Raw genomic sequence first — 11,941 nt, forward strand, 5'->3', positions numbered from 1 at the left:
GAGCAGCCTTTTGGAATCTTCTGTTCAGCTCGTTAGTATCTTGAATTCTTCTTCTAGATATTTTTTTTTCAAAAATATTCCACAAGATTTTACATGTGATGTAAAAGTTCACAAGACTTACATGTGATGCTAATGATATTGTTTGATAATTCTTACCTTCTGTTTAATATACATTTTTGGAATGGGAACCAATACGTATCTTGTTTAGCCACAGCTATAGAGTATTGTTGCTGTTAAGTGCCAATGAGTTGACTATCATTTCTAGTGACCCTATGAATAAAGGATCTGAACCTTGTTTTACCCTGTGCCATCCTTATCATTTTTTACTTACTCGAGACCATCATTACATTCACTGTATTAATTCATCTCATCAAGGGTTTTCCCTCTCCTTTAGTGACCTTCCACCTTTCCAAGTATGATGACCTTTCCAAGACTCACCCCTCCTAACAACATCCTCTAAGTATGCGAGATGAAATTTCACTGTCCTTACTCCCAAGGATCACACTGGACATACTTTTTCTAACACATATTTGTTTGTCCTTTTGCACTCTTCTCCAACACCACAAATCAAAGTTATTGCTTCTTATTCTGTTACCTTTATTTATCGTTTAACTTTCTGCTTCATAGGAAGTAATTTAAAAGATCATGGTTTGGATCAGATGTGCTTTAGTCTTCAAATTGACATCATTGCTCTTCAGCACTTTGGACAGGACAACAAACTTTCCTAATATGTCTTTTGATTTCCTAGCTGTTGGTGCCAACGGTGTTGACTGTGGATCCAACTAAGATTAGATCACTGTAAATTTCTATCTTTCCTTCATGTATCATGATTTTTGCCTATTGGCACAGTAGAGAGATTTTTGTTTTCTTGATGTTCAGATGTAACTCATATTGAAGACTGTAGTCTTTGATCCTCTGCAGCAAGCATTTCAAGTCCTCCTTACTTTCACCAAGGAACTCTTTATCATTTATATAACTCAGGTTGTTGATGAGTCTTCCTCCAATCCTGCTGCCACACTCTTCTTCACAAAATCTAGCGTGTAGAATGAGTTGTTCTGCATTCATATTGAATGGGTATGCTAAAGAACACAATTCTGATATACATACTTCATTATTTTAAACCATGCAGTGTTCTCTTGCTCTCTTCATATATTAGCTTCTTGGTATAGGTATAGGTTTAGCATGAGTACAATTAGGTGTTCTGGGATTCCCATTCTTCTCAATTTCAGCAATAATTTGTATTATTCACACAGTAAAATGCCTTTGCACAATAATTCTAGTATTTACTGCTTCAGTAAAGATTCACCTGATATCGACAATGATATCTTCCTTGACAGAGCTTTTTCTAAATCTAGACTGAATGTCTCACAGTTTTCTATGTATATATTGCTTATGTATACTTTACAGTGTGGATGAAACTCTGACCCCTAAATGACAGAAGGGCTAGATGAGCTGTGGGATGCCATCAAGGATATCATCCTTAAAGAAAGCAAAACATCATTGCAAAGATGAGAAGAAAGAAAAGATCTATATGGATGTCAGGAAAGAACTCTGAAAATTTCACTAAACAATTCCACTAAACATTCAGAAGTCAAAATAAAGCAAAGAATTACCAAACTAAAAGAAATGAATGGAAGATCTCAATGGGTAGTGCAAACAACAACAAAGCAAAATCTTATAATGGAATGTGCAAAGAAAGGGAGCTGCGGTGGGTTGGGAATAGGAAGAACTCCCTCAGTATTTCTCAAGCCAAAAGAATTGAAAAACAAATATAAGCCTCAAGATGCAAAACTGAAGAGACCAGGGGTAAAATCCTGACTGATCCAGAAGCATCAAAAAAGTGAAAGGAATATACTAAGTCACTCTAAAAAAAATGAGAGAGGTAAAAACCATTTCAGGAATTAGTTTATGATCAAGAACCAATAATGGTGAAAAAATTCAAGCTGTATTGAAGGCATTATAAAAAAAATAAGGTCTCAGGTGTCTATGGGATACGAACTGACATATTTCAACTAACAGATACAGCCATAGACCTGCTCACCATGCTATAACAGGAAATGTGGAGGACAATCACCTGGAGGAGATACATATTTGTTCTCATTCCTAATAAAATGTGATCTAATTGAATATGGAAATTATCAAACAATAACATTAATCACATGCAAGTAAAATCTTGCTGAAGATTATTCATAAATTACTAAGAAGGTTCATCAAAAGAGAATGACTAGAACTGCTGTAGACTATAATTGTTCTATGCTATTGAATCAGAACTGATGGGTCAGAACTGACCCTTAACTGACCCTTTGCTGACCCTCCAGTGAGTCTTCAGAAGCATTAAATCAGATGGAAAGAAGTTTCCATTTTTTTTCCCATGGAACAGCTGGTTGATTTGAACTCTGTGCCTTAGGGCTTCTAAATTTGTTCCTACTTTTGCTCTCATATTCTTTATAATTTTTGGTTTTATCTTTAGATCTTTGATCCACCTTCTTGTTGTTGTTGTTGCCATGACCACCATCAAGTGGGCTGCATTCGAATTAAGACAGACTAGGAATAAGGATTGGCCATTCACTTCTGAAATAACAGGTGTTTGAAAATCCTATGTACAATGGATCCACCTTGAGTTAAATTTTTATATAGTGTGAGGAGTGGATCTTGTTTCCATTTTCTGCAGAGACTTCTGGTTTTGCCAGCACCATTGTTAAAGAGAATATTTTGTCATTTAATGAGTTTCATTTCCCTTTCACAGCTCAGTTTGTCATAAGTAGACTGATTTCTGGGATCTCATTTCTCTTCCATTGGTCTATGTGTCTGTCACTGTATTAGTATCATGCATTTTTATTACCATGGCTATGTAGGAAGTTTTGAGGTCAGATTTTGTTTTTCTTATTCTGAAGAGCTTTTCTCCTTAAGGTCTCTTCCCTTTTGAAATACAGTTGGTAATTGCTTTTTCCATCTCTTTAAAGAATAGTGTCAGGATCTGACTCAGGGTTGTTTTAAATATGTAGATTGCTTGTGGTATTACTGTCATTTTCACCATGATAAATCTTTCTATCTGTGAACATGGTATGTTCTTCCAGTTATCTAGGTCTCTTTTTGTGTCTGTTGTTGTTGTTGTTGTTGTTGTTGTGTACCATCAAGTCAGAACCAACCTGTAGCTAATTCTCCACTGTGTTTTCAGAGGCAGTTAATTGCATGGGAGGAGATTGCCCACCCTTTTTCCAAGAAGCAGCTGGTGGCCTCAAACTGTGTGCCTTTGAGATTGCAGTACAGTCTCTTACCACTAAGCCACCAGAGCTCACTGGTGCCTTATGTTGTTTTGTTGTTGTTGTTGATTGCCTTCAAGTCGAGCACGACTCATAGAGACCCTATGAACAAAAGGCCTGAAGCCCCTCTACAACTATCAATATTAATCAAAGTTCATAGAATTTCCAGAAGCATGTTATTTAGGAATTGGATGTCACTCCTGCTTCTAATTCTGACACACCAACCCTCGTTGCCCCATTTCATCTCGGGTCTCCTTCTCCTATGCTGTTTGTCCACCCTTTTGAACATAATGTCCTTCTCCAAGAACCGATCTCTCCTGGCCACGTGCTCAAAGTAAGTGAGGCAGAGCTTCAAAATCCTAGCTTCCAAGGAGAGACTTGATTTCATCGTCTCCAAGACAGACCTATTTGTTTTCTTGGCAGTCCATGCTATGTTCAAGACTCTTTTCCAGCACCACAACTCAAAGTCATTTATTCTTCTTCTGTCATCCTTAGTCATTGTTATAGTATTATTTTATAATTTATTTAGATAGGTCTTCTGTGTCTCTGGCTAGATTTTCTCCTAAGTGTTCAACCTTATGTGGCTATTGCAATTGATACTGTTTTTCTTATTTCCTTTTGAATGATCTCTTTGTTACTATTAGAGAAATCAGACTAATTTTTATATATTGACCTTGTACCCTGTCGCTTCGCTGATTTTGTTGACTTAGTCATTTTCTTACTGAGTCTTTGGGATCATCTCTATACATTATCATATTGTCTGCAGATGAAGATAGTTTTACTTCCTCTTTTCCAATATGGATGTCTCATATTTTCTTTTCTTGTCTTATTACTCCAGCGAGAACTTCCAACAAATATTGTAAAGGAGTGGTGAGAATGGGCATGTGGTGAGAGAGTCCTTTTCACAATGAGAAAATATTTAATCTTTTTTCTATTGACATTTTCCTTATATCATCACCTCTATCTCAATGGGAATACCAGAACACATGATCGTGCTAATGCAAAACCTATAAGTTCTAAAAACTAAGAAAGAATATTTAATCTTTTTTCTATTGTACATGATGCTGGCTTTGTGTTGATTGATTTTCTTAACTATATTAAAGAAATTATCCCCTATTCCTATGTTATTAGACATTTTAATCAACAAGTAGTGTTGAATTTTAACAGATGTCTTTTTGGCATCATTTAAAATGACCACACAGTTCTCTTCTTTGTTTTATTGATATCATACATTGCGTTGATTGTTTTTCTAATGTTGAACCATTTTTATATACCTGGTCTGAATCTCACTTGATCATGATGTGTTTGTTCTTTTGATATGATGTTTGATTCTAATAGCTAAGATTTAGTTGAGTATTTTTGCATCTATGTTCATGAAGTATATTGGTCTATAATATAAGTTTATTTTAAAAAAACCTGGAGCTCCATTTATAAATTAATAACATATTAAAATTTGCTTGTTTGCCAAATTATTTTGAAAAAAATTCCTTTCAGAAATAAAAAAAAATTACTGTCTTCTTTTGAAATTTTTAGTTCCTTGTTTTATATTGTTTTCTGTGTGAAAATAGGAAATTCATATTTTTGTAAGCAGAGGAGATGGAACAACAAGAAAAAATTGTATTATATATTGCTTCTCAGAATATCACAAAGCAATGAAAAGGAATTTTTAATATATAGAAAATAATCGGTTTTGAACAGTCTGAATCTGGTTTTCACTATTGATCCCATATAGTATGAACATATTATAGAGCCTCTGCAAATCCCAAATTTCTTTTCTGTAACAATTAGGGATTCAACTTAATAGAGTTACAAGGATAAATAATCAACGAGTACCTTATGATAGGAAAATATGTGGAATTGAGTTATGCTTTCAAGAAAAGGTAATATTCAGAAAATACCAACTCACTTCTCATTCCCTTTCCTTACATACCCATGATTTCTAGGTAACTAATGTTAATTGATCAGCTAGTATTTTAATATAAAGAAATAATATATTCATCAAATATTTTCAATGCAATTATGAAAACCTTCCTGGTAAAGTCTTAAAAAAGCTCTAGTTCCTGATATATGAATAACTTTGAGACATGATTTTTTATTTAAAATATCAGAAATAACATAAAATATTATATAGAAGTATATCTTCCTCTAGAAGGCTTTTATATTAAGTTGAAAGTCAGCATAACTTTCAACATTAAGTTCACTGCTGTCCAGTCAGTTCTAACCGACAGGGACACTCCATTGGGTTTTCAGAGTTGAAAATCCTAATTGGTGGAAAATGCTCATCTCTCCTCAAACATTAACTTTAGAAAGACACTTGTTACATATTTCTAAATCTCTATGCCCATTGTTGTTGTTGTTATATGCCAGTGAGTTGCCTGTGAATCATAGCGACCCTATGTACAACAGCTCTGAATCCTGTCCTATCTTGAGCCAATCTCACTGACTCCAACACAACTAATTCCATCACCCCAGTTGAACTAACTTGATATCCATGAAGTAGAATAGAGCTCTGATTGAAGAAGGAGTTGTACTGCTAACCTAAATGTGGTGCCTCTCAGTGATCTAAAACCACCAGTGGCCTCATGGTAGGAAAATGAGCAAACTCCTGTGTGATTCACAGCCTCTGAAAACCTTCTGGAGCATCAGCATAATAATCAGTTCCAACATGAAAGCAATGAGTTTGAATTTTTTTTTAATTCATAAAGACTCAAGTTGTCACATTCTTCCATGAATAACTTTACATGATTATATGCAAAACACCCAGCCAATAACCGTGTCTTCAAACTTTATAGTCTTGAAATAAAAAATTTTTAAAAAGTAAGCATGTTTTCTATGAATATACAGAATAGAACAGGCAGTTATTAATTATTCCCATTAAGTTGTCTTGGTAACCATGATTAACTTGATATTGTGGTGTTAGATTAAAAAAAAAAAAGGTGGCTTTTTTAAACCATTAGCCTCTAGTCTTCAGCTATCTCAACTGCAGACACATAGTCTTAAAAGTCAAAATCAGTTGTGAAACTAACATAAGTGAAGGAATGCTTCCTACACAGAGAAGCAAGACTTGAGGCAAGATAACTTCAGGCGATATAGACTTGAAGCAATACTTGAAGTGAAAAAACTTGTGGTAGCAGGACCCTGGTGAAAGTGAGACCTTGTTGGTGGAGAGACCGTGAATTGCTGTGGACAAACAGTGGCAAGCTGTGATCTGATCCTTCTTTCATTTGTGTTGGCCACAGTTGGATTTTGCTGTTCTTGCCTTTGATGATGGAAGGAAACTGCTTATTAAATTTTCTGAAACCAGAGCCTGGACTAACTGAGGCGTGTGCCTTGGAACAGTTGGGCTAAAACCTGGCCTTATTTGGGGGGAAATTGTGATCTTCTTTGCCTCCTCCACTCTCCCACTTCCCTCCCTACCATAAATATGAGTCTGAGAATCAGTAACAAATAAAAGAACACCTTGCTCTTGATGGAGCACTACAGGCACCATGGGACAAGGCTACCAACTCTTTATCTACTTTTTGCTCTGGTGCTGTAAGAGGCTGTGCTATTCTCATTCCCTCTGGCCCATTCAGAGATGCTCTTGTTACTCTTTCCCTATGGTCAGTTTCCCTCTTTCTAGACACTGATACATGAATGATGTTTCCACCTGTAATTAGCCATCACAGCATAGACAAGAGAAATAATCACCAAGGCACAGTAATGATAATGGTATTAATAATAAAATATCATACCTGGGAATAGCTGTTTTGTTGGGGCACTGAGTTGTGCTTGCTTTGAAACTCTGTAGGCAGTGTCTGCACCTTTTGAATTCTTTCTGTTTGTACAAAATCCTGTTGTTTTTGATATTCCTTCTGGAGAATTATGAAAATCTAATGCTTTGAGGACATCAACAGGAGCAGCTGAAAAAGAAATGAAACATAAGAATAAATTTAATAAATATGTAATGAAAATTAAAAATCTGATAAAAATTCAACTGATATAATAGTTTGACATTTTCCCTCTCCAGTCAAGCTTGAGAGGGAAGGCAGATGGCTGGTAGTGAATTTCAGGGAAAAAAAATACAAATTACAACAATATTATCATATAAAGCACCTCAACTCTAGAATAAAATTACAGAAGAGGAAAATAAATGATATGTTTACACAAAGAATTTATAGTTGTTGTTGGTTGTGGTCAAGACAACACATGAAGCAGAGTAGAACAGAAGAATTGTGTCTAATATTTTTTTTTTAACTGAAGCAGATTGATAGGTCTTTCTACAAAGATGATGAATGGATTTGAACTACCATTTTTTTTTTCTTAGCAACCAAATGCTTGACTATAATACCACTAGAAATTCTTATATAAGAGTTAATAGAGTCTAACAATAATAATAATATACAAATTGCAGACTAGCACCTAGGTAGTTGTTGCTAACCTAAAGATCATAACTCTTTGGAAGTTTGAATCCACAGGTGACTCCACAAGAGAAAGATGGGTAGTTTCCTCCCATGTGATTCACAGCCTTCAAAATCCAATGAAGTTGGGTCAGTTATGGATCAGTGAATGAAAGATATACAAATTAAGGAGACCTGGTGGCTTAGTGCCTAACATATTGAACTTCTAACGAAAAGGTTAACTGTTTGAATCCACCAACCATTGCAAGGCAGAAAGATTGTCAGTCTTCTCTTTTAACAATTTGCAATCTCAGAAGTCCAGTATAGGGACTTCCAGTATAGTATAAATCATAACTTGTTCAACAGCAGTTAGTTTAGTTTGGTTTTAGGTATATTCAACAGCTCAACTCATTGCCATACCATCAGTCCAACTCATACCAGAGTATTCATCGGGTTTTCAGAGCTATAAATCATATTAAAGGAGATTGCCCATCTTTTTCTTTCAGAACCACTGGTAGGCTTAAACTATCAGAGAGGTATAGTCTTAGGTTAGCAGCTTACCTCTACCACCTATGCCATAAAAGTTAGCAATAGTCTAATGTATTTTAATCACAATTTTTAAAGTGTTTATAATCAATGTTATTACTTAAAATCAAAGTGAACACCAGCACTTTTGTATTTTTCTTTTATGTTTCCTACATCTACTGTTAACTCTTTACAATCCCTCAAATCATACAATTTTATATTTTTCAAATTTAAAATATCTTAGATTGTGCAAAATTTTCAGAGTAACTCATAAATACATGGGGAAGGTGAAAGATATTAAAAAGGATCAAGTAAAATTCCCACAACCTGAATGTATTCCTATGTTGGAAGTTCTAATATAGGATTCTATTTAGTACTGAATTTAGGTAAAAGCAGAAATTTCCATTATTGATCCAGACCAGTGGACACCAGTTACAAAGATTTTTCTACTGCCATCAGCTCATGGGTAACTCATAGCAACCCTCCACTTGGTTTGCAAGGCTGTAGATATTTTATGAGAAGACTTCCCAGCTTTCTCCTAGAGACATGGTGAATTCAAACAATTGACCTTTTTGGTTAGCACTAAAATAATAAACCAAGCTACCAGGGCTTCTTAGTTACAATGCAGTGGTCCATATAAGTTTGGACCTTAAGCTTCTTTTTTGTGAACTGGACTCATTTATATAAATGGATTTTCATAGAATTTATTTTCTTACTCAAATTCTACAATCTCAACTACATAGTCTCAACTAATTAAATCAGCAAGAAAGTCACAAGAATCATATAAGCATTGCTATATATGGACTTTAGAATCTGTGCTACCAATATATGTGTATGCTGTTGGTTTTTTAAATGTATTAACAAATAAAATATCCAGAGTAGGCCATGTGTTGATCAAAATACTGTTGAACATGTATCAATCTAGCTCTTATCTCATATTTATTTAGATTATTTTTGAGAGAACACAATATATGCCCAATATGACTACAACAATGGACTTAAACACAATAGAAATTGTGAAGATGATACAAAACCCAACAAGGTTTTAATCTGTTGTGCACAGGTGGCAACAATGCAAGACTGACTGGACAGATTCTAATAACACAAGCTCATAAGTATAGAAGAGACTGTATGCATATGTATATGTATATGTATATGTATATGTATATATGTATCTATATATAGACTCAGAACTTTTAAGTTTCAGAGATAAAAGAGACTAATTTTAGTTGAAAGTTACAACTAACATTATTAATTTGAAAAGTATTAGTGGTTGATGGAAAAAAGAGAATTGCCATAAACTTTCAGAATATACTGTTTTTTAAATTTATTTCGAGGGTTTGATTAAAATGAGATGGGTCATTTTAGAATTAAAAAATACTATCATCTGAACATATCACATTTAGCAAAGCAGGAAGTAATCTATTAGAGTTTTATTCTTTGAAAATATTGTTTCAACCAGTTTTTGCTTATAATAAATATGTTTTGTATTTCTTTACAAAGTGCAAAATTAAATAGTCTTAAAATAATGTGCATCTGAACACTTCTTCAAGAACAACTCATAGTTGACCCTTCAGGGAGTTTCCAGAGGCACTAAACAGCACAGGAAGAGATTGCTTATCTCTCTCACAGAGCAGCTGGTGAATTCGAACTGTGTGCTTTCAGGATTGCTGCACAGTTTCATACTACCATGCCACCAGATAAATATACATGTATCAACATATGCAAACACAATGATGATCATTAACCCTTTTTATCTTTGTTTATTTATTTTACCAAACATTTGCAAGAAAAGTCAAGAAAAGTATACAAATTATTTAACAACAACACAAAGGGGAAAAAAAAGTCTCAAGTCTTTTCCTAGAGAAGTTGAAGATTTTGAAAGGACCAGTAACTGTATCAAATGTGGTATAATTTAGGTCAGCTTTGGTATTTTTAAGAGAATCATAATAGCATTCAAGAAAGTTATTTGCATTGTTGTTTTTAAGTGTCATCAAGTTGAGTACAACTCATAGAGACCCTATGAACAAAAGACCAGAACCTGTTCTATAACGATTGTTGTTTCTCTAAGTTCATAAGGTTTCCAGAGGCATGCTATTTCGGAAGTGGATGCCACTCCTGCTTCCAAGCCTGTCTCAATTTGGGAGCTCCACCAAACACTATCCACCATGGGTAATTATATGGCATTTGACACACCAGTGGCACAGCATTCAGCATCAGAGCAACCACGAGTTACCTCAGTACAGTGAACTGACATTAGCCAAACTTTTTCAATGGGTTAGAAATCATTATTTATTTCTTTTATATCTTCTATTATGCATCTATGGGAGCTTTGGTGGCTTAGTGGTAAGCAGTTGCACTGTAGACTATCTAGTACACAGTTGGGATGAATTAGCTGTTCCATGTGAGATATATATGCAATACCCTCCCATACAATTTACTGACTACATAAACCCACTGGAGACCCAGTTTTGAGTCAGTTAACAACAGCATCATATATATAACTAGGAAAGCTCTGGTAACTCAAAGATAAGGAGTTGTGCTGCCAACCCAAAGGCACACTGTTAAAATTCCCCCTGTGCTCTACAGGAGAAAGATGGGCAATCTCCTCCCTTGAAGTTCACTGCTTAGGAAAAGACACTAAGAGATCAATTATGAGTTGGTTCCAACTTGACCATACACAACAGTACAGTATAAAACAATAACATATTAATTATAATAACTACTATACAGAATTCCTCAGGTATGTCATTCAGTAAACTTAGTTTTTTCCAAGGGTATTTATCCACACGTAGATTGAATTACATATATTCTTATTCCAGTTGTACACATGCAGGAATTAAGCACCAAAGAACTAACTAATTTTGTTAGATGCTGGTGAATCAACTATGACTCATACTAATCCTAAAAAACCACAGATTTGAGCCTTGACCTGTCCTGTGATCTCTATCCTCATGATCTCTCTGACATGCTTGACCCCACTGCTATAGTCCGTGTAATATAATGTACTAAAATTATCACTTTGATTCTTGTTGCCATTTGTCTACAATAAAGCCATCTTATTGTGGCATACAAGTTCTTCTGAAGCAGAATGCTTCAAAAGGTCAAGTCATCTTATCTTTACAATTTTAACTTCTCTTTTGCTCAAAAACCATTTAAAAAATAACAGTGAAAGACTGCAGGGTATACATGAACACACTCATGAAGTCTATAGGTCTTATGGAAGTAAAAATAGAGCCCCATTAGCACAATCACAACAAAACATACTTGAACATTACATAAAAGAGGTAACACCCACACATTTTGCCATACTTCTTCTGTCTAATTTAAATTTAATGTGATAAAAATATCATATGGATGCATATTTATTAATAAAGTCAGTACTTTAAAAACAAAAAAAATACATTCACTCTCTAAAACTCCTATGTGTCATAATTTTTAAAAGTGAACACAACCTTGTTGATATACATGCTCTTTTGCAAAAGTTTTTGAGTTGTTTTGTTTTTACTTATACTTGTAGCACCAACAGGCTTTATTGGTGGCTATGGAGACAGAAGCAAAGCATGACTGATCTTGCTTTCTGAGGTAGAAAGAAATCTGAAAGAAATGCAAAAGTAAAATGTGAACTCTGAAAGAAGTGCAAAAGTAAAATTTTTTAAGGTTGCATAGTGGAGTGCATTTGTGGTGGCGGGAGGGGGGCAAGGTCGGGGCCGGGAGGATTATAACCAAGAAGAAGTTTATCTTTTGCTTTTCAAAGAGAGGAATGAACTGGGG

At 34.7% G+C, this 11,941-nt stretch overlaps 1 protein-coding gene across 4 annotated transcripts in view; it reads right to left on the bottom strand.

The window, feature by feature from the left end:
- The window catches only part of COL11A1 (collagen, type XI, alpha 1), a 380,126-nt gene that overhangs the window by 330,620 nt on the left and 37,565 nt on the right, over positions 1-11,941 (bottom strand). For all 4 annotated transcript variants that reach the window (XM_006882457.1, XM_006882455.1, XM_006882458.1 and 1 more), the window contains exon 2: positions 6,998-7,165. In XM_006882457.1, the coding sequence (XP_006882519.1) occupies positions 6,998-7,165 (168 nt within the window). The remainder of the gene's footprint in view (positions 1-6,997; positions 7,166-11,941) is intronic.

Source organism: Elephantulus edwardii, unplaced genomic scaffold (assembly GCF_000299155.1).
Source record: "Elephantulus edwardii isolate Elephantulus edwardi_28Jun2011 unplaced genomic scaffold, EleEdw1.0 scaffold00020, whole genome shotgun sequence".
In the NCBI taxonomy this organism is placed as follows: Eukaryota; Metazoa; Chordata; class Mammalia; order Macroscelidea; family Macroscelididae; genus Elephantulus; species Elephantulus edwardii.